Below are 23,240 nucleotides of genomic sequence, written 5' to 3'. Positions count from 1 at the left end.
ACAAAAGGTCCATAGTAATGCCTGCCTATTTGCTGTGTGGTTACAGCAGCCTCAAATTTACCATTAGCAGCTGCATGTCATTGCTTGCTCCTGAGTCAGTTACTCACATCTGCTTGAACCGTGCTGAAATGATGTGGTTTCTGTTTATAGTTTTCCTTTGGGAGAGTCTCCTCACTGCAGAAAGGACCCTTGTGTCCATTTGTTGGTTAACAGCAGGATTGGTCATTCAGCACGTTTGAGCAGATGGAGGATGGCACAGCAAAAATGCACTAAAAGCTGTGTATAGTAGGCTTCATGCCAACAACTGCATGTGAGTCTCACATTAGCTTTTCCCCATCTGCATAAACACAGTTTATTTTAAAACTTTCAGAAATTTAATGAGAAAATAATCCCTTTTTACATCAACCCAATCCAGGAGCTCTGCTAGTGGGTAGACCTTGCCATGGCAGAAGAACTGCCTGTACCCAAAGTTCATTCCAGGTGAGTGCTGAAGTAAGCAGGGATGGAAGTAATTTCCTCTGGGTGTTCTCCATGAATGGTGTCAACCAAAACTGTAAGCTCTGCTTAATTTGCATTACTACAGCAGCAGAGTTTCCTTTTAGTATGAAAATACTGAAAGTACTTCTACCAATTACATCTAGAATCCTTTGATAGAAATATGAATGTGAGAACTTAATGTTAGCAGGCTTACTCCAGTGTCTGTGGAATTGCCATTTTCAGTGCCAGGATTGTTATGCTAAGCCAAGTGGACTACAACTTTCCGGCATTTGAAAGCATTCTACATTTTCACTGGCTTTAAAAAGGGCAGGTTTTCAGCACTGTCAGGCTATTTCAGGAACATCCTTACCTGCTTTTAGCCAACTGTTAATACATTACAAAAACAGGTTGAAAAATACCACTGCCAACTGGTTGCAATAACTTTGAAGTTTCCCCCCTCCCCATAGGTGATGAAAGAAAAGTACAGAAAGTGGCCACCTGTCCTGAGTGACTGGACAGCATGTTAGTTTTGCACCTGGCTTCACCCCCTTCCCTCCGCCACTCAAAAAAATAGTCTGTGTTGCATTGTGGTGTGTTTTGTTTTTAAACATGTCTGTGAACCTTTTCCAGTGTATTAAGTATTTTCCAGCTACTGTAGAAGACTGTGCTACAGTGTACTGCCAAATATCTCAGGTCAAACTAGTGGCAAGGAGTTTTTCAGCAGTTAGCAGTCTGCCTGTTTGGTAAATACAAGGCTGGCATTTGTTTGCAGGCCCAAAAGAGATGGGCTTTTAGAAAAAAACAAAACAAAACAAAACACCAAAAAAGAAAAAGAAAACAAAAAAGCAAACAAACATAAACCCCCTGTAAGTCTGGTGCTGTAACGTCAGAACAGAATGTACAGATGTCAGCAAAGGAGAGAAAAAGTGGAGGCTGGGAGGTGCTGTTTCTCATTTTACAGTTGTCTTAGAAAGGGTAGATGGAGGAAATGGGGTTGCGAATGTAATCTTCTTTTGGCCTATAACCTTATCTTTTGATAGATGCTCATTGAGTTCTTGACAGAACCGCTTGTAGTGGTTAGTGTTGTCTTGCTTCTGCTTTTTCCTGCTGTACTTGTTTTCCAACCCAAGCTGGACTTACTTGATTTGCAGAAACTACCCTTCTGGGGTCCCTATTTAACACTATCAGTGCAGAGGAATTAAAAACACATCTGAGATTGTGGTGTTTAAGTTCCTTTGAGAGATGACATTTATAGTGTAAACATGTTGCTGGCTCTCAAACAGCTCTGTATGAACTCAAAATATACTTCATGTTGTATATACTGTAGCAAATATATTGATATATTGCAACTATTCTTTTTTGCTGAAGTCCTCTCTTCTGTCAAAATGTCACTGAGGGTTGTACCACTCTTTAACTTACATTATTATTCCTTCTTTTATGCCAAAATAAGTTTCGTCTTTTCTACTTCATTTTGGAATTAGAAGACCTCATTGACAGCTTTTTATTTTCACCATGCAAAATCCAGATTTTCACAATCACATTGCAGGCAAAACCATTGTCACCTCTAGGATATCCTTCGTATAACCAGCTGCCCATAGAAAGCATGCTGTAATAAAGGAGATCAAAATATTTTTCATGAAAGTGTAGCATTTTGAGTGCTGGAAAACTACAATAAACGATTTCCCTGTGTCCGTCCCTGCTTTCTTTTAAGACTTAATTTAGCAACTGCTGTTCAGTTAATCAGGCCTCAGTATATTCCTGCTGCATTTAAGGGAACACTCTTACCTAAGAATTTGCTTTGCTTTGCATTTAATCAAAAGTGATAGTCATTTAATGGGATTCTGCTTTATGGTAAATGGGGAAAACCCATTAAGCCCAGTGGTCTCCTTGTGTGTGTACATCTGAAGTTAAGGTCGTCTAATTACACTGACTACTTCAGTGGCTTTTTTAATGTTCTTCTGAGTGGTGCAAGTGCTGTTATGGTGTTCTTGTTGATTTGTATTTGTTAAGTACATAATACCAAAATGCTTTTGACTTCTAACAGAGAACAGTTTTTCACTATAGTATTACTAAATGAGAGCTAGTTCTTGGCTAATTGTCTGCAGTGTTTGCTAAAATATGTACATGAAGAAGAATTGTGAATGCTAAGCTTGAGCATCTATATTCAAGTTTGTGTTTGTTTTGTTTTTTTTTTTTTATATCACCTGTTGTTAGTGGACCTGTTGGACCTGAACACAACAAGTGAAGTTTTCAAACAGCACAAGTTGAGTCAAAATGACCAGCTGATTGGTGTCCAGGATGTGATCAGCTGTCTCACTACCATCTACAGTGGACTTGAAGAGAAACACAAAGATATGGTGAATGTTCCTCTCTGTGTAGACATGTGTCTTAACTGGCTGCTCAATGTATATGATAGGTAAGTAAAAAAAAAAAAAAAAACAACAACAAAAAACAACACACAATGTATTCCCTAGGAATTTAATTTAGTAGTAACAAAATATAAACCACGGAGACAGAATTGGTAAGATTTGCACGTGACTTTTCAAAAATGCTAGACTTGTAGGACTGCTGTATATTTTTTCTGAGTTACTTTCTTGAGGAGATGTTCATGATAGTAGAAAAGTGACAAATCCTTTAGAAATTCTTTAATAAGAAGTCATATAATTTTGACTCGGTAATAAAAGTGCAGTTGCTTGCAATGATGTGTTTCTTATGCTGTCCTGCTCAGATACACTGAACTAATATTGCACTGCTTAACAAAGAAACATTGTAAGGGTTTCAGGAAGTGTATATGTGAGTGGAGAACTGAATACGCTGCTTTAGCTGTGTCCCTATTGTAAATGTTTCAAATTGCTCAGGTCATTTGCTATTTGTACCAAATCTGATTTCTGCCCCAGGTGGGGACAGTTTTGTTATTTACTTTACACTCAGTTACTTGTGTGCCATAATCGTGGCTGGGCTCCCCGTCTCTGTTGGTTGTTCTGATCTCAGCACTAAAGCCTCTCTGATTCTGGAGGCTCAGGGGTGTCCTGGTCCCAGCTCCTTTCCAGTGTGTGCAGCTCGTGCCTCCTACCACTTCTGGGTGCTGGTGCTTTGGGATCCACCTGCCCCGGTCCCGGCAGCAAAGCTGTATTTCCCCAGTGGATACTGAGTTTGCCTCAAGAATGTTTCAGGATGCTTACAGTAAGAACTTGTGGGTTTATTTAAATGTGTGACCACTGTCTCTAGAGAGAGCACTGCGTCTCAGAGGACATGAAAAAGTCCACTCCAGCAGCCCCTTGGTGTTTTGGCCAGTTGTTTCTGGGTCCCTACACTTCTTTCTTCTACTGAATGTCTGATTTCTCTGCCCTGCTCTGTACTATGTCACCCTGCGTGACCTACAGTCAATATGTTTTTATTTAGTTGTGCCTTTGAGTCGTGAGTTTGATGCTCATTTTTTAGCGGTGTTTACTATTCTCATCTCCATTCTCTAGTAAAATCTGGGAAAAGACTTGGTTTTCGTCAGCTCCTCCATTCCTTATAATGTATCTCCTTACATTGCTTGAGCAAAGGCATTTCAGGACTCTTCTGGAGCTGACTAAAGACACAGTAGTGCAGTATGTGGGATAGTCACTTCAGTGTGTCTAATTGAATATATGCCTTAGTTCAGAGTTATACACAGAATTACAAGTGAGGATTTCTAAGCTGTATGAGGTTACTTGTGAGATTAGCAAATTTCTGTCTTTTCTCCCCATTTGAAGATGGAAAGAGCAAATGTATTTTTTTCAGTAATGATAGAAATTCTTATATCTGGCTTTGCAAAAGAGCTGTTACTTCTTGGTGTATGCATTATCTTTACTATGTTCACTCGCTTCATCAGTGACATTCTAACAGTTCATAGTTTTTTGCTTTTTTCCTCCCAGAAGACTACAAGCCAGTAGTCCTATACTTTGTGGGTATTTTGTTTTATTCTTTTATTTTGTTTTAATTTTAGATATTGTGGTAGGGGAGAGGGAAGGAGAGAACAGAGTACATAGGACTATTTATCATTTACGTGCTGACTACTTGTTATGCTTTGGCATTCAAATACGGCTGTTTAATATTGCGATGTTTTTGTTAGTTGGGCTCCTTATCATTACTGCTGGAAAATGGGAGAGCCTATCAAATAATGACTGGGACTTCTTCCTGCAATTATTTTTATTTTTCAGAGCTTTGTCTTGTGGGTGAATAAACACATCGCTTGCAAATAGTGCAGTGGATTAAGTGGGTTGCTTGACTTAAATGTTACTGGTTATTTGGAGTAAGAGGCTTAATGATGTCAGAGTTTTCTGTAGTTACTCGCTGAGGTTTTTTCAGATTGATCACAAATCCATTATTTTTTCTTCATCTTACCTTTAGTTCCTAACTTCAGTTAGAAGTCAGTTGTTTAATCTGTTCATCTTTAAAATGCACGTAATAAGCAACAAACCTTTCAATAACCTTTCCCGTTGCTCCCGTTTCCCCTTTATTGTATTGAAAGCTTTAGTGTAGATAATTCTTCAAGCTGATGAAAGACTTTAATCTTCAGTCAGACTTTGAAATCGGGGGGATGAAGGTTTTCTGAGGTAAAATTACCTTTTACAGTACGTTTCCTTGTTCCTCTTTCAAAGCCACCCCAGGAAGAAAAAAAAAAAGCTGAAAGAACAGGCACCAATTTTAAGCTGCCTTTTTTTTTTTTCATTGGCCTTTAGGAAAGAACTAATTTGTGTTTGGCATTTCCATTGTTTATTGCACTGCTGGTATACATATACTATGTTTCAAGTCATTAAACTACCTACAAAAAGCATCTGTTAGTTTCATCCTGTTAACCTGAGATTTAATTACTGATTCACAGATTGATGGCAAACTGGGTAGTTCTTCAGACTTACCTAGAGATATCTTTGGCCCTTAAAAAGAACCAGTTTATTTTTAGGAATAGTAGGCAAGTCTGCAGTGTTCTGGTATTTTCTGACATATCAGGAATGATTCATCCTTCAAGCTGAGTAGAGGAGAGAAACATGAAATTTACTCGATGACTTTTACTACTTCAAGGACTCAAAGGTTATTCCAGGCAGCAACATCTGCCCTGTAAATATTTTCCAAAGTTAAAGTTCCTTGTTTTGGTTAGTCCAGAGTTTTTGTGTTTTGGTTGGGGTTTTTTTGTTTGTTTGTTGTGGTGTGGTTTGGTTTTGGGGTTTTTGTCGTTTGTTTTGGTTTGGTTTTTAATACAGAATACATGTACTAATTGTGGGTGGTGACTCATTATTTTGATCAAAATTACTTAATGCCCATAAAGAAACTTTAACATGTACTGTTTTTAAGGTCTTGCAATGTTTATCTGACTTCTTGTATTCCATTTTTCAAATTTTCTTGATTTTTCTCATGTTAGGATATTTTTGATAATGCATACTTGCAAATTTAATTTCTTTGGTGCGTTTGTCTAGGAAGGGTATCTATGGTACGGCATGTATGCTAACCTTTTCCGTATGCTCAAAGCTGTCATTCATGATCATTCTGTATAGCCCTGGTTTGCCCTGAAGATTTACAACTTTGTTATTTATTGTTGCACTTATACACCTGGCATATTCTAACACCAGACTGAGTTAATATCCCAGGCCTTACCAGCATGTTAAATTCAGCAAAATCTGAAGTTCTGAAGAATGAGAAGGACAAGAGACCTGCTCAGTCAGCCTTAACTTTATGCCCTGGTTTTGACAGTAGCTGATGGAAATTTTCTACATGCCCTCTGGTTGCGTTCCCTGTGTCGACGGTAGCCGTCCTGACTCACAGAGGGCCCTGCGGGAGCAGCTTGGCAGGCTGTGAGTGTAGCAAGAAGTGCTGTAGGAAGGACACGGCCCTCTGTAGGGCAGGAAAATGAGCTCCTCTGTGGCTGATCCAGGGAAGGCACCTGCAAGGACCTCCAGAGATCTACCAGGCTGCCTCCTATTGCTGGGTTATGTAGATCACTGATACCTGCTGTCCTTGGCAGTCGTTAATTGTAGTGTTAACATTGACCAGGCTTGAGTGCTCTTTGACAGAAATCAGAACTGAAGGGGGTTCATCTTCTTTCTTCTCCAATTTTCCTTGCCTAGTGCCTGATGTTTTTATGCTGTTGTCCCCCACCCTTGGAGGACATAGGGTTCCTCTGGACTTGATATTTCTTATCTTGTTTTCTGTTGATTTGCCAGTCATCCTTATTGTGTATTCCTCTTTGCAATCTCTTGTACTTAATCTTGTCCTCTGTCTGCCAACTTTTTGTTATCTGGCTAAATCCTGTGTGCAGCTGCGCCCATCACTGTTTGGCCCTTTGTTCACATACTTAGGTAAAATGCTTATCTATTATATCTGGCTATGCCATCACGATGCTACAGAATACTTGCATGCCATTGTTGGTAACAATAGTTTTGTACACTTAGCCAATCTGCTGAAATTTTGAGAAGTTTGAAGCCTCTGCATATGTGCCCTGACCTTTTAGCTGCAAAATTTTTCTGAGTTTCTGCCTTTAATAAACAAATGCAGTAGTCAGTCCGGAGTTAAATCAAACCCAAATGAATGTTCAGCTTTGTTTTTCCATTGAATACAAAGTTAAACCACAGATGACCGTACATGAGAAAGAATGGGGAAAGAACTTTATCAAGGTTGCAAAATGAGCCATTTACACATTAAGGTATACCAGAATGATATCATGTCTGTGATTGAAAGAGGTAATTTGAAGCTAAGCTTGAATGTATGAAATAGGTGGCACTTTTATAACACTCTGGAAAATTGGGTCCTGATTTTCAAACTAGGCAGTAAAAGTAGTGGGTGTTTTTGATTAATTTAGCAATAATTTCTCTGTACCTCTGTTCCAGCTTGTGGAATAGAGAAGGTAATACTGTCTAGTTTCACTAGATTAGGTGATGGTTGTGAAGACAAATGCATTAATATTTGTAAGGCACTCAGCTAACTTACTGAGAGTCCAGGAGTAACTTAATAATTTTGTGTTCAGCACAACAGTTGTGAAGTAAATCAGACAGCAGACCATATGTTGAATGGATAGGACAGAAAGAGATATCTAATAACCACTCAAGAAGTAATTAAAGGATATATCACTTCTGCATGACAAAAGGAACCAAAGTACTGTTTGAGGTGATATTAGTTTTAGTATTATCTTACTTGCTGGTGAAGGACCCAGCTAACCTTATATGCAGGGGGTTGTGTATAATATATATGGTTTAACTACTGTTTCATGGGGTTTTTTGCTATGTCTCATCTCAAGACAAATTGCATTGACATTTCGGTCTTTGAAAGAAGAAATCATCAGATCTTTTAAGAATATATTTCTGCACTGAAATTTTGAACTTCAGAACTTCAAAACTGTCCTTTTCCACACACTCTGGTTTATTGCTTTAGTATCTTTTTTTAAATGATGTTTGTCTTGAAAGTTTAAAATCATTTGCTTTGGTACCCCCTTATCTTTTCTCAAGTTAAGGTTTGATGTGGGTTGTTTTTTGGGTTTTCACATTGGACAAGGTGAGCCTGAAGTCATGTTGCTTAAAAAGAACGACAGCTCCGCATCATTTAAATTACTACATGTGGTTGACTATGTCCTGGTACACATGTATATCAGAGTGTTTTAACATAAAAGGAAAAAAATGCTATGAAAAAAGAATGAATTACTGTGATATGAAAATTTGGTTTTATTTTGCAGTCCTTGTGTTTCACACTGAGTAAGAGGTTTTCCTGCTGTGTGCTCGTGTATTTTTTTCTGTGTATATCACATTATTAAATAATGTTGAGAGCTTTACAGAGCTAAATGTCTGCCCTTTTGGAGTAATAAGAACTGTTTTGACATGTAAACCACTTAGAAGGTGAGCTGAGCTTCTGTCAGGGAAGCATTCTTAATGTGATTTGTAGTGTTAATTTGTTTTGAGATTTGAAGTGTATTTGAAGTAGAACTCACTGATGCATTTGAGTTTTTGAATAGTCTTGAATTGAAATGAAATAAAATTATACTGTATTAAATTGTCTTATCTTTATAATTTCAGTGGCCGAACTGGAAAAATTCGAGTGCAGTCCCTGAAAATTGGCCTGATGTCTCTTTCTAAGGGCCTTCTGGAAGAGAAGTACAGATGTAAGGAAGAATGTATTCTATAAAATACTTACTATACATAATTAAGTCATTTACAATAACAACACACATTGTAGCATTTTTTCAGTGAAACTTTTGTCATGCAAGACAGTTTTCTTTTGACTAAGTAAAAATAGAATTATTGTTTTCATTATCATCAGTGACAATGCAGAAAGTAGGATTTATATCCTGACTGGAAAGTATTCATGTCAGTTATGTTTCACCACAATACACAGTATTGCACTCCCCAAAAGCAAAGGAGAATGTAGTCATGTGGAAGATAGAGAAGTATTCTCTCTGACTGATTCTGTTCTCTTTTGTGTGTTTGTATGTTTTATTGAGGGAAAAATCAAGCAAGTCAGTGTTGATTGGAACAGATTGATGTGTTCGATGAAGCAACAAAATACGTCAAAATCCAGCAATTGTATTTTGTGGTCTAAGAGAAAGATAATCTGAACTCTGAAAATAGTTTTCCAGTTTATGTGCTTCCTACCATAATTTTGCAATAAAAGTTTAAATTATGTTGATTTAAGTAACTCCACAAGCTTAAGAAATACTGAGTAGTATAAAAATATTTCACAAAAATAATTGCCGGAGCAGGAGAGACTTGAATAACTTTGTGGCAAATGCCCCTGACTAATAGAGGACAAGAGATTAAGCACGATATAAGAACATTGTAGCTGGTTGACATTTATATATTATGTATCTGATCTTAAAATCGCTACTTTGCCGTGGTTTCTTGATGCATTTTGTAGACATGTAAAATGTATAGAGACTGTGTTTGCCATGTATTATTGGAGCTCTGCAACAATTTCTGCTTTCCTTTGTAGGTAGCCTTGTAATCTTGGTTATTGACACTGAACAAAAGTACAACTATCTTATGCATTGGGGCATATTTTGATGTCTCAATTTGAGCCTGAACTAGGACTTTGTTGGTTTTCTTTTGTTGTTGTGTTTTGGGGTTTTTTTTGGTGGTGTTTTGTTTTGTTTTTTTCTGTATGTCATTTAAAATTTCTGTGAATTAGTCTATAACTAAAAGAGCTTGGTGCACATAGCTTTGTTCAGTAATGACTATTCAGGAGGAAATCTGCCATCTCATGTGAAATAAAAAAACTTTCATAAAGTATAGGAGTTAGGCTGCCTATAGCAGAATGATAACCCTACCAAAAGATGGTTTTAAAAAAATCCAACACCTGGGAATAAACTAACATTAGACTGCTATCAATAATGCATTAGTATAGTTACAGTTACTGAATACAGGCACTGAAGCAGAATGACAAAATGACTGGGTCGGATTAATTTTTATGTTGTTGTTTTGTGTCTAGTAGTAAAGTAAAATTGGCAGCTGATGGTGGCTGCAGATTTGCATAATCTATGTCAACAGGATGGGCTTTTTCCTGAAAATGGCTGTGAAAAGTCCTAAAAAATTAGTACAGAAAAAGTCTCAGGAGACCTCTGTACCAAGTGATCATAACTTCAACCTGAAATACATCTGAGATTGAAATAATTGATCGGCTTCTCAAAGCAGAGAATTAATAGTCAGGTGATGGACCCTTTCTGTTGTTGTTGTTACTCCTGTTCTAGCAGTGGGTCAGGCTTTGTTATTTTTATTGTCAGCTTTATTGCCCTTACAAACCATAAAATTGTCACAAAACAAAACTCTTGAGTCTGAAAGAAATCTTGCCAAGCAGTGAAGGAAGAAACAGTGTCAGGTACTGGTTGTTGGCCTGCAGTGGCTTTGCAGTCAGCACTTTGGGGTCCTCTGGCACCAGCTGTGTCACAGACTGATCTTCAGTGCAAGATCTCTTGCTTGTTTTGATTTTGTCACTCTCTACTAGTCATCTACTGTTGAGAGAAGTTTTGCCATATCTGTTGAGCTTTCAGATCATCAGGTGAAAGCAATAATGGCAATGCTAAGTATTTTCAAGAAAATAAGTCACTTGGAAGAGCGGTACCACCAAATATGGGTGCTTAATACAAATTACCTTTCTTCTGATTTTTCCCCTTCTCAGACCAGATCCTGATATTTGCTTCTCCTATTGTCTATATTTCTTCTAAGCATTTCTGAACTGTTTTTGAGAGTGGCAGTCATCTTATGCTTGCAGCTGAGCAGAGCACAGAAGATGCCTTAAATGTTGTTTTAGAGAGGCAAACTATTCTCAGAATAGTTGGTAGTGATGAACCCTTCAATCTTTTGTAAAATTCTTAACCAGACTGTCTGCTCAGCTGTCTTCTGTTATACCTCAGCCTTCCCAGAGACCCTTTCAGAGATTACCTCAAGGAAACATAATTTCTGGCTTCTGAGACATTTGGTTTAAGGAATAATATGGTAAACTGACAGGGGATGATAATTTCAGTTTATCAGTACAATTTGCCTTCATCTTTCACTTTTACGTTTTTGTGGAAATCAAGCTTTTGTTCTTTTTTCTCTCTTTAATGTGAAGCCTTCTTTCTTCTTTTTCTTTTGCTTTTTTTTTTTTTCTTAACTGTATGTTCATTTTCAGTGTAGGTAGGATCTTTTCACTTGACACATTTTTAAAATACATTTTGCCAGAGAAATATCTGTGATTTTTTTTTTATTTAATTAGGCTTCTTTTTAAGATGCTAGACCTCAAGGGTAATGTGAGAATGAATCTTTAATTAAAAGAAGTCCCAATTACTTTAGAAGAAACATTGAAACCTCAATTAAGAATGCCTATTCTTGAAAACGTTTAAAGACATGGTTAACTTCAAGCACATGCCTGGATGCTCCTGTGAATAAAAATGGACCTGCAAATGTAATTGAGTTGCTGTAAACTGGTTACACCTGTGCTTGTGGGGCAAATAATCCAGGGCCTCTGTATTTGGTGAGGCCAATGACCTGGTCTGACTGTATCCCTCTTATGTTTTCCTTTCTCCCCAAAATAGGAGGGCCACAGGTGAGCTGCCTATTGGAAATGATCCCTGACCCTACCTAACTCTTGCATCATTCCTGGCTATTTTGGAAGTGAGAGTCAGTCAACTTTGTTCAAAGCATGATGGATACATTTTTAGCACCTTAATGATACAGATGCTAGTATTCCAGTGCTTGGGCTTAAACCCTGATGCACAGCTGAGTTTGTGGTTGTAAAAGTAGCCTGAAAAAATGGAAAAGGGGAAAAAAAAGGATGCACATGACAAGATAATAGTAGTTTAGTTCCAAAACACTTAGCACAATTAACACAACACTGCTCCTTTTTACCAGTGGTTGTTCATATGTTACACGACTTCTGAATACTGTGGAAAAATGGAACATTTCTAACCACTCAATTTCCATGTCCCAAATGTTCATGAAAGGTAAATTTCAATCATATCAGCAAGTGTTTGCAACAGTAAAAATTTGAATTTACATGTGTGATTATTCCTAGCAGGTTTTATGCCTGGTCATGTAATCAGGAGACAAAAGATGTCTCAGAGGTATGGATTTCCTGAGGGACAACAGGAATTTTATCTGCCCTCCCCTTTCTTGAGTTTTAGACGTTGAGAAAAGTCATAGCACTGTGTAATAAGTGGGAGCACATTTGTGTGCATTTTGCTCTTACCTGGGCTCATTTTTAACACAGAAAGCCTAGTCTTGCAGCAGAAGCAGAGAACAGGCATGGAGTTCAGTTTAGTGTGTAGATTTGTAGGTTTTGAGTAATATCATTTAATGCATAAAAACTGTGGGATTTGAGGTGAAAATGAAAGGCTACTTCAAAAATCTCAACTGTGAAGCAGTTCAATTTTCAAGTGAAGTACAACTTGGAATATGGTTTTTTAATGTTATGTTTATGTTAATTGTTAAATCATGTGGAACTAGCACTGTGACAATTTTAAAAAAGGAAGAAAAAAGAATGTGCACGGTGTTTGCAACAATGCAAATGAAAATATTATGGCACATTTTCCATTTTACATATTTTTAATTATATTTCAGTGTAACTATGGAGTCTTTATCACTAGATTCCTTGGAGGTGCTTGGGTAGTTCATATTTGATAGTGCTAGGTTTTCAATTTGATGGCTTGGCAATTTCAGCAAAAGACACAAAATGTGTGTCGTGGACATCATACTTCTGTCTTACTACCATTGGGTAGGAACGCAACAAACTTTTCAACATTTTCAAGTATCCCTGTGTACACCAGACATTAAGTGTAGTTTTCCAGGTTGTCCAGCTAAGTTCCAGTTTGAGTCCTGCTGTCTGTAATCCTCGAAATACTTGTGTGAGGCCAAATTGAATTTAAAGTAACTGTGGTGGTGTGTAGTTTTGTTTGGGTTTTATTTTGTTTTGTTTGATTTGTTGTTGTTGGTTTTGCTTTTGCTTTTTTTCTTCTAGTTTCTGGTTTTTTTCCTGTCGCTCAGATCTGATAACATTTTGCTTCTCCAATCATTCTGCTTGTCCTTTTGGTAGAGTCTCTTACACAGTTTAGTCCTTATATGAATGTATTTTCTGTATAAATTCATATCATATGTACACACACATTAACAAACTCCATTTTAAGAGTTTGTGGCTTCTGGCATTGCTAGTGGGTGACATGCAACGTCCTTTTTTCCACTGGCAAGTGTGGTGTCTGGGTGCACCCTGTCAGACCTAAAAGGAGATTTCCTCTCATATATCTGCCACTGCAAAGCTGTTCTCACCATGCCTCCTTTCCCGTCTTGTGGGTTATAGTCCAGATAGCAAGAACATTTTGGCTTTCCATGCCTTTAGTTGAGGAGCTTCTCCTCCTGTGTGTCACATTGAAGGTTCAGGCAAAAGAGGATACTATCCATGAATTCGCTTGCACTTGAACACTCGTCGGTTATGGTACAGCTGCCAGTGTTAAGGTTTATTAATATCTGGGTTTTTTAAGTGGAATGTTTTGGAGGAGGTTGAGCTGTTGAAAGGCAATTGCTGTTTTCCTACTTGTATCAGCCCTGGCTGATCACTTCCACTATTCTTTCTCCTGCCACATCGTTTTTCCTTTACTAGCTCCCCAAGCAGCTGAACGTTTAGAGCTTGGGAAATTACTTTGTCTTCCTCTCAGCTACAACAGTTAATGAATTTTTCTTCTAGTGCCTGTTACAAATGTAGACTCATGCAAATAGAAAGAATAAAACAGGCTTTTTTTTTCCCCTCTCTTTTTAATCCCATAGGGTTTTTAAACTGACTCTTAGAAACTGGAAAACTATCCCAAGTGCAGCTGAAGAAGCTGGCCAGGGGTTGGGATTGCCAAGATGAGCTGCAGCCAGGGTGCAGTATTAGTTCTGTCACCGATCTTGCCTTTTTTTTTTTTTTTTTTTTTTTTTCCCCTCAACACTGAGCACTGAAAACTCTGTAGCATTTGTCTGGCTAGGCAAGAATAGGGCAAGAAAAAGACAAGAAACTCCAAAAATTAGTTCAGTCATCTGGATTTCTATTTTGTGAAAATCCTGACTTTCTGAAGCATGCTGACAAAGCTAGATAGTTGCTCCAAATGAAGGGCAAAACCATTTAGAATGTAATAAAAGAGTTTCTCTTGAGTGTTTCTGAACAAAGCTTGTCTGTTTCTTGATCAGAAGTGTGGTCAGACTGAATTTTCAAATTTCATTTATTTCTAATCTGTTAGTAGTTATTGTGGTAGGAAACATGAAAAGTAGGGGAATAGTATGAGTGGATTTTTTTTTTCTTTTAAGATTACTTGGAGCTCTTATCCAAGCTAGCCACTGAGTGTGAAAGGAGAATGTAAAAGCCAGCTGGAATGAACTCAGTGAATTCACTTGCATTCCTTCTGCTATTTATACCAATCACAGAATTTAAAAATATTTCTAAGATGAACTCAGTGTTTAACATATCTTTCAGGAAAGAGTCATCTGATGGCTAAATATTATTGTACACAGCTACGAAGTTCATAAATCAAGGATTATTTGCAGAAACATGTTAAAAATTGTAGTTCAAAGTTTTAACAAAAAAATGTCCAATCAAAGAAATGTGTTAAGAAAGCACTTAAGAAATATTTTCTGTACTGCAGACAGGTCTATTAAATCAACGCTTTACTGTGACTCTTAAGTAGGTACAAGCAATATCTTTCTTCCCAGTAAATGTCTGTATCTGGAACAATTTTCTTGATTCTTTCAGCCTGAATTTTTTCTGTAGTCACAGTCATCCCAGAATGTCTGCTTGTACTGCACGGCACGACACCTACCTTAGAAAAAGAGAATCAGTAAAAGGAGAGTATGTGGAAGCAGACATGGTTATCCTGGAAGCAAATGTGATTAACATTAAGCACGAGTCATCTTGCTGGCTGCTGCTCTTGCTTTAAGCTATTTCACATGGCCGGCTGTGACTCGTGGTAATTTCTAGTCTCAGTTCAGAGCAAACGTGCTTCTGTTCCCAGACAACTAAAGGATGGCATAGATCTTAGCAGAAGATCTGGATTTCTGAAAAATTATTTCTTTCTTCCCTAGTGATAACATAGAAAACTTAGTAAATGTTAGGGGGGCAATGAGTTAATGATGGGTTAGAACAAAAAACTGTCTGATTTTGTGATATGTCTTTTGTTTTGTCATACCACTGGTTCTAGGGGAAACAGGAGCTGCAATGTACAGTTTTATCAAGAGATGCCATAAGAAACTCTATAGTTTCATTCATTTGGCCTTACTTTTCACATTTGTATGGTTATGGATCAAGAAAACATAGTCAAAGTAATCAAGATGAGATGATGGTGAATGGGACAGAGGCCATCTGTAACTGCGTCTGGATTACAGAAATTATAAAGCTTGAGCTACGGTGTTAGAAATGGGCTTGTGCCTCTTGTTGGTGTTTCAGGTCTCTTCAAGGAAGTGGCGGGCCCCACAGAAATGTGCGACCAGAGGCAGCTGGGCCTGCTGCTGCACGACGCCATCCAGATCCCGCGGCAGCTCGGGGAAGTGGCAGCCTTCGGGGGCAGCAACATTGAACCCAGCGTGCGCAGCTGCTTCCAACAGGTAGCATAACAAAGACTTTTGTGTGACAGAAACCCAAAACTTCTCTCTGAAGTCTTCATATTCACTTTTACATGGCGTAAAAATGAGAGGAATTTAAAAACATCCATTGAGTTTTTGAAGAGAAATGAATATGCTCCTGCAACTAAATGTGGGAAGTTATTGTGAAAATGCAGCTGTAAAGATGGTTTATGGTTTAGGAGAGGATCAAGCAAATTACATTTTAGCAAAAAGAATAGATAAATCTTTGTGGTTTTTACTATATTGGCTGCTCTAAAAGCTGTTAAAAAATTTTGTAGCAGCCAATTATCCTGCTTTGCATCATTCGAAGCAACCTGATACTGTGAGAACAACATGCTTTTTCCTGCTAGAACAAGTTGGGATCTCAACCAAACAAGAGAATGATGTTGATGGTAATTTTTGACCTTGTGTATCAGGAAATCATTTAGCTTTATTTTACTGACAAAAGAGTTTGCTTTTGCACAAAACTTCAAGCATAGTCATTTATACATCATGCAGCAGATCAGAACATGAAATAGAGCTGTCTTACAGCATGCTGTTCAGCTCCACACTATGTGCAGGGGGTTAATGAAGCTGCAAGGAGAGTCCGTTTAAAGAAGATGAGAATTAAAAAGAGGATGTCATAGTAGAACACAACTTAACTCAGACTTTATCAAGGATGCCTGAGGCTCTGACTGCTTGCTAGTGATAACTATACTGCTTGAGTGTATTATTTCTGTCAAAGTGGCTGTGTTGAGCATTGTCAGAAATTACATATGAATTAAAAATTCATTATGGCATATAAAAAAACTACTGTCTTTAATATTTCTGATTTTTTTTAATTGAACATTAAATATTATAGTGAACTTATGAGCATTTTTCTTTTGCCATTCTTTCATAGATATTTCTACATTTTCACCTAGTGCTTTGACAAATTCAGTTGTGCTAGCTTTTTTCAGAACTATTAGGTTCATTTCTGGACTCTGAGATGACTGGAATTGGAAGAATGTTTGTTCAGATCATGGATAGTCTGGTAGATACTTATGGAAACTGGTTTGACCAATTAACCATGTAAAACTTCCCCTGAGGTTTTAACATTGCTGCTTCAGACTATAAGGGATGGTGCTTGACCTATCTATCACTGGTCTCGAGTGGTTCAAGTCACACTAAAATAAATTATTCATTTGTTAGTGGCAGACTTTTTCAGTCACAGAGGAATGGTCTCTGTATCCCTCAAGGATCTGCCTCATCTCCCATGCTGTTCAATTATGGATGAGGGGTACTAGTGAGATAGTGTTTAAATATGCCATGTGATATTATGATTATACTGATGATGAGGTGGCATCCCTTGTCTCACATGAATAGCTCGAGTTCAGTCCCTTATCACTGAGAGAGCATAGAGAAAGTGTGCAGCTGCATGACAGAGCTATTTCAGTCTAATGAAAACAAGTATTTTGCCGATCGGGAAAGCATGTTATTCTTTTTTTTTTTTTTTTTTTTTTTTTCCATGCTGCTCCCTCTTACTGGCAAAAATCAACTTGGACAGTTAACAGGTTAAGAAGCCTAGTGTTGCTTTTTTCATATTTTACCATTTAAGAATAACTTTCATTATAAGTTGTGTTCTGCTATTTCCAGGGAGCTCAGAAAGATGACCACTGTTCTTATTGCCATTACAGTTGATGAATATAGTACCTTTACAGCTAGGCTTCTCTGGTGGTTACAACTCAAAGAGAACGTGGAAGCATGTTTGCTTCTTAGAACAATCATACTAATACTTTAGCTCTGCTGTATTCTTGCAGTGACTGCCTATAAGTGGCGGATTTCTCATTATTTTTTTATTTACCTGTTTATTTATTTGTGTGTCAGTTTAATGTGCTAACTTGAAAGCATACCACAGACTCAGAACACAATAAAAAAATTGCATGAGTCTCATGGCAATGAGTAGACACACATGTAAGCTCTACTGACTTTTAGCTGTCTTGCATCAATCTTAATTCAGAAGACAACGTCTCAGTGTCATAAAGACAAAGCCTTTAGTGTGTCTGAACTCCAGAATGCTTCCCTTTCATGCTCCCTTACTTCTTTCTCAAGTCCTTTCAGTTCAAATGTGACTTTACTATGGACTCCATCTTTGTTACCATCTGTCTCCTCTATCACAGCTGTTTAGTTCTCTGTATTCTTACTGACTGTTTTCTTTATTTGCATTTTAATCAAGTTTTTTTCTTGTATTCTGTAGCCAGTTTTATGTTAACCTGGCATGGAAAGGATTGACACAGATTTTTTCTTGTAATTGAATTCTGAGGAAAATCTGCTTGTATGTGTGTGGTGGGTTTTTTTTGTTTGGTTGGTTCTGTTTTTTCATTTGAATATGTTTTTTTGTTTCTCTCCACAGAACCACAATAAGCCAGAAATAACTGTAAAGCAATTTATAGATTGGATGCGATTAGAGCCACAGTCTATGGTATGGCTACCAGTTCTACACCGCGTGGCAGCTGCAGAAACAGCAAAACATCAGGCCAAGTGCAACATTTGTAAAGAGTGTCCAATTGTTGGCTTTAGGTAAGAGAAGGGGACTTGGATGCTAGGTTTCTCTGACATTATCCACAGTTTTAAGGCTTCTAACAAGTACAATTCTTTTTAGTTTTTTTTTCTACCATTTTCCTGGTTTAAGATGGAATCTGCCACCCATGGTGAGGCTACAGCATGGCCTGAGCCACGGCACTTCTGGCTCCTGAAGTAACGCTGTTAGACACCCAATGGCCCCGTGACTGACAGGATGGGCTCTCATCAGGTTTTTTGGCATTGGTGGATCCCATAGGTAGCAAATGACATAAACACACACCATGTGTTCTGTAGGCACAAGACCAAAAGGAGCTGATCTGTAAGAAAAAAATGTGGGCAGGCTGCCTGCTCTCCTGCACAAGTCTTGGGAAACTAACTCATGCCAGACAATATTAAACACCTTTCAAAAGCAATCTCTCCTTGCTTAGCACAAACGTTGATATGCTACTGTGATGAGACTCGCACAGTGTCTGTCTAAAGCATCAAACATAATCTAACTTTCATCTGCTCAAAGGAAGCTGTGAATTTTAAAAGAAAAAATGATGCCAGGGATATATTCTCTGCATTATCCCCCTAAACTGTATGATTTTGCTACGTATTATCTTCATGGGGCATGAGATAACAGTACTCACTAAGGGTACCAACCACAACTATCATGCATTTGTGAATTGATTGCTCCAGTGTAGAAAATGATTTAAAAAAAAAAAAAAAAAAGAAGGATTAGAGCTAGACATAACTGGCTTTTCTTCTGCTGTGGTCATGAAGTCAAGTGTTTTATTTAAGAACAATGTAAGGCAGTCTTTCTTGTAAGTGATTCTAAGACTTTTCCTAGGGCAGAAGCGTAATTTTTGTTCCCCATGCCTTCTATTTCTCCTTCGTTCTGTTGTTTTAAAGGATAATAATAGGAATCCTGAGGTCTGATTTTTCTTACCTAGCTTTAGGCATCCTGGCTTTAGTCAGTCTTATAAGATTGAGCTATTAACCCCATTCTTTACATATAGGTATGTACTTCCAAAAAGTAATTAATCTGATCAATTTTTTTTTTGCCTGCCCTAAGAGAAGATAAAATTCCTCAAATGTTCCTGTTTTTCTGAATTAATGCTTGAGGTAGCACAGAGTGACAAAGCTCCAGGTCAGATATCTTTTAGATGCCTAAGTTGGAGCTGATGAATCTTATCTGTACTGAAATAGTTTGTGTGGAGAAGGAGGGTATAGAGGTAGAAAGGAAGACGAAAGAATGGCTCATTCTACTCATTCTAAATAATTTCTACAGTGAAGTTAGAGATTTGCAGCAAGAAAAGCATGTAACATCTTAGCAGAGGGTGGATGTGGCCATTTAATACCTAGGCTCTGAGTAAAGTTTATAAACAGTTGCATCAGCATCCTTAGAAGTGAACCTTTACATTTATAGACACATATTGTCTTGCAAAACGAAACATAAAAAACTCAGCAGGGAAAAAGTGTAGATTAGTACTGAAAACTGCTCTCAGGAAGCAATTTCATTTAAACTTTAACTGTTCAGTAGCTATTTGATTTGGTTCAGTTGGCTCATTTTAGTTTCATACAAGTGATATCACCACATCCAGTCAGAACAACCATACTATAAAAAACAGTGGGCGGAATCTGAAATGGAACTGTTGCTTTAGTCAGCTCTCGTTGAAAAAAAAAGAAAAAAATTGTGCTCCTGGTAACTACATTTAATACAAGGGATACTGTATAAGTTTGTTGCATTGTTTATACATATACATGCTCTTAAAAAGAATGTAATTTTTATCCAATTTTATATCTTTTTATAGTTAATGAAGACTCAAGAGGTTTATTTTCTGAAATATGTTTAGAATTTCTGAGCATCAAAATGATGTAAAAACATTTAATCTAACTGGTAAATGTAAAAACATGTAAAAGTAAACCAGTCTGTGGTTGTGGGGGTTTTTTTGTTTGTTTTTCCTGAGATACCCTCTGAATACTAAAGAGAGAAGAAGAAAAACAAAAATTTTAAGTCAGTCTCAACTTTAAAATGATAAACTTCGCACTCCATGTATGAAGTTGATGCCTGTAAGATTTTCTGCTTCAAATCAAATTATGCAACAAATGATTGATATTGTCTCTCTATATGTCTATAGGAGGCACGAATTTCTTTTTGATACTCACTGAGGTGCCCTGTATAGCATGGGCAGATTGTGTGCAGTGGCCTAAGAGGGGGCTGTGGGTTTCCCATGTCCTGTGCAGCTGCTATGGTGGCAGCTGCGTCCCAGGGCCGGCAGCTGTGACAAGTGGTGGCCGTGCCACCACCTGGCCGCACACACCCCCACACCTCAAGGTGCACTCTCTGGACTTATCCAAACCAACTCACCCTGTCCTTGTGCTGCTACTGCTGAGAAGAGGTGACACCGTTTCAGAGAGTAATTTGTCTCACGAGGCCTAATAACAAGTAAATATTAAAACTAAATCCAGGAAACTCTAATCACTTTGTTTAATTTCCCCGTAGGTACCGGAGCTTAAAACATTTCAACTATGATGTCTGTCAGAGCTGTTTCTTTTCTGGCCGTACAGCAAAGGGGCACAAATTGCATTACCCAATGGTGGAGTACTGTATACCTGTGAGTACCAATTTACTGACTGTTCCTAAGGGATTGTTTTTGCATTATTTGATGTCTAATTTATTTTCATAGTCTTTCGTCACATAGATATTCTGCCAGGATTTTTTTTTTCTTATGTTTAGTAGGACCTGTCGTCCTGCCTTTTTCTTCGGAAGTCATCAGGGACTTTGCTGTTGCTGATGATTTTATGTGGGCAGTGTTTGGATTCTGTAGAGATGGGTAGAAGCATCCACCTCTGAGAGAACTTGAACTTCAGTTTTGTTTTGTAAAAACAAAGCTGCAATATTCAATGTAATTGCAGTACTTGTACACTTGCACATGCACGCACACTATAAGGGTGAGAACATATCAGAGGAAAGGGACTCACTTTACCATTGCTAAAACATAGTAAGGAATATTTAATATTCTAGTAATGCACTTTAATATTTTAAGGGTGTATGATCTTTACTTTCAGGTCCAACATTTTGCGTTCTTCATGAAAACATGGTTGGAAATATGTCACATTTTATTCCCTTGAGTGATTACTGTTTACTGGTATATTTAAAAATTGTTGTGTTGCTGGAAAAAAAATAAACAGAATTGACAGTTTCAACCAAAAATGGTGTGAGAGGTTTGGCTGCATTAGCTAATAAAAATCAATTTTACAACACAATATTTTCCTAATTTCAAACGTTATTTTTCTAAGGAAGTTTCTAAGAGACTTTCTTAAGTGGAGGAGTGGGTAACTTCCTTCATACAAATACCACTTTCCCTTTTTTAATCTGATAGTTGTTTACATTCTTAAAGTATTCTAACTCAGTCACAAATAAATTAATAGGGTAATTGGTACGTAATTTAAACAACAGTAGTGAAAGGTCTCTATGCCCAGAAAAACAAATTCAGACCAGAAGGTAACTAGAGCTGATAAATAGAGCTGATTTCCAATAGCGTTACAAGGTTCTGTGGGTTCTGTCATTAGCAAAAAAATCATTGAGTTATTTGACTGTATTTTGCTGTAGTAGTTGGGCTTATTACCTGTGGTTTCCCCCTCTTTTTCATCCAAAGTGTCTCCCGTAACAGATTTCAAATTCTTTTAAGTAGTGTTTTCACTTAATTATGATCAGAAGAAACCATGAGTTACATTAACTTATTTTCACTAATTGTATAACATAATGTTAGGATTTGATTGATAAATTGACATGCCAGGCTACATTCTGAAGAATTTTTTTGAAGTAGATTAGTTGTTTTTCAGCCACTTCTAATGTTTGTTTTATTCTGTCATCAGTTTTCTCTTTCTGCCTCCTCTTTGCCCTTTTCACTTTCTTAAGACACTTATTGGCTGTTTAATATTTTGAAATTACAGCAGATATTTAGATGGGGCAAATGTTGCATGTGCAAAATACATACAGTGACAAATGTGTTGAATATAGAAATGTCTCTAATATTTCTCTGCAATACAGATTCTTCATCTGCTTTAGCTACAGGTCTGATACATTTCTTGATGTACGGTCTAATATTTTCTTATTGCAACTGAAGCGGTACAAAAAGATGTTCCATCTGTACTGCTGCCTGGGCATAGAAATGTCCTTGACATAATTCACAGTACTGCCTGACTGTAACTTTATTTACAAAACAGGATTTTTTTTTCTTTTTTTTTCATCGTAAGAAAGTCTCTCTTCATTTGGGTGATTTTCTGTGGTTTTGATTTTTTTATTTTTGAAATGATTTGATTGGTGGTGGAGTTTTTTTCTACAGTAAGTTACTGGAAGCCCAATTTAGAAGTTTTGTTGAGCCTTAACCTGAGGATATCTATCTATAGCAGACTATATAGATGATGCTCATTTTGCCTAAAAACCATTAAATCTGTTCTTTCACAGATGCTTGCCTGATTTGTAGGTCAGTCACAAGTATTAAGAAAAAGAAAACTAAAATCGGTCAGTCTTTAATAATTGCATTTTCCTAATAGTTGCAGCTGGGGAGTCTATATAAAACAGACACCAGGTCAGGATTTAGGCCAGACTGCAGGTCAGGCATCTGGACACGATTAGATGTCAGATTTCAAGGTATAGTGAAGCCTATGCTAACATTTTATATTTTTATTTGCATAAGAACATAAAAGTAATAAGAGGTCTTATTACATTGGGAGCTGTGGGATTTATTTATACAAGTAACTGATAAGAAAAAGTTCTGTGTTTTCTGGAATCCTAATGTTTATTCTTAGAATCTTTAATGTTTAAAATATGTTTGGGTTGATGCTTAATTCCTTTTTAATGTACTTTTCCACACAACTAGGTCATTTTCTCGTGTTGTCCTCTACCATTTTCATGGTATGACAGAGGCCCAGTTTTGCCCATACTCAGATGACTATTCTAACTCCTAGGAATTGGAGGTCTATGGTTCTTTCTTTCCTTTATTAGACATTATTAAATGTATGTTGATACTGATTATTTACTTTCCTCCTTAGCCAATGCATCCTGAAGAATCTACCTTGTTTCAGGTGTATTTTTCTTAGATTCACTTTTTTTTTTCCTTATAAATTTCTCTGAAACCTCACCTTCAGTTTATATCATAGTCACAGAAC

At 37.3% G+C, this 23,240-nt stretch overlaps 1 protein-coding gene across 5 annotated transcripts in view; it reads left to right on the top strand.

The window, feature by feature from the left end:
- The window catches only part of UTRN (utrophin), a 378,237-nt gene that overhangs the window by 319,546 nt on the left and 35,451 nt on the right, over positions 1 to 23,240 (top strand). For all 5 annotated transcript variants that reach the window (XM_065631423.1, XM_065631424.1, XM_065631422.1 and 2 more), the window contains 5 exons: positions 2,692 to 2,893; positions 8,502 to 8,587; positions 15,364 to 15,521; positions 17,911 to 18,077; positions 20,569 to 20,680. In XM_065631423.1, the coding sequence (XP_065487495.1) occupies positions 2,692 to 2,893; positions 8,502 to 8,587; positions 15,364 to 15,521; positions 17,911 to 18,077; positions 20,569 to 20,680 (725 nt within the window). The remainder of the gene's footprint in view (positions 1 to 2,691; positions 2,894 to 8,501; positions 8,588 to 15,363; positions 15,522 to 17,910; positions 18,078 to 20,568; positions 20,681 to 23,240) is intronic.

The sequence above is a fragment of the Caloenas nicobarica genome, chromosome 3 (genome assembly GCF_036013445.1).
Source record: "Caloenas nicobarica isolate bCalNic1 chromosome 3, bCalNic1.hap1, whole genome shotgun sequence".
NCBI classification, from domain to species: domain Eukaryota; kingdom Metazoa; phylum Chordata; class Aves; order Columbiformes; family Columbidae; genus Caloenas; species Caloenas nicobarica.
This window is presented reverse-complemented; position numbering and strand designations above follow the sequence as displayed.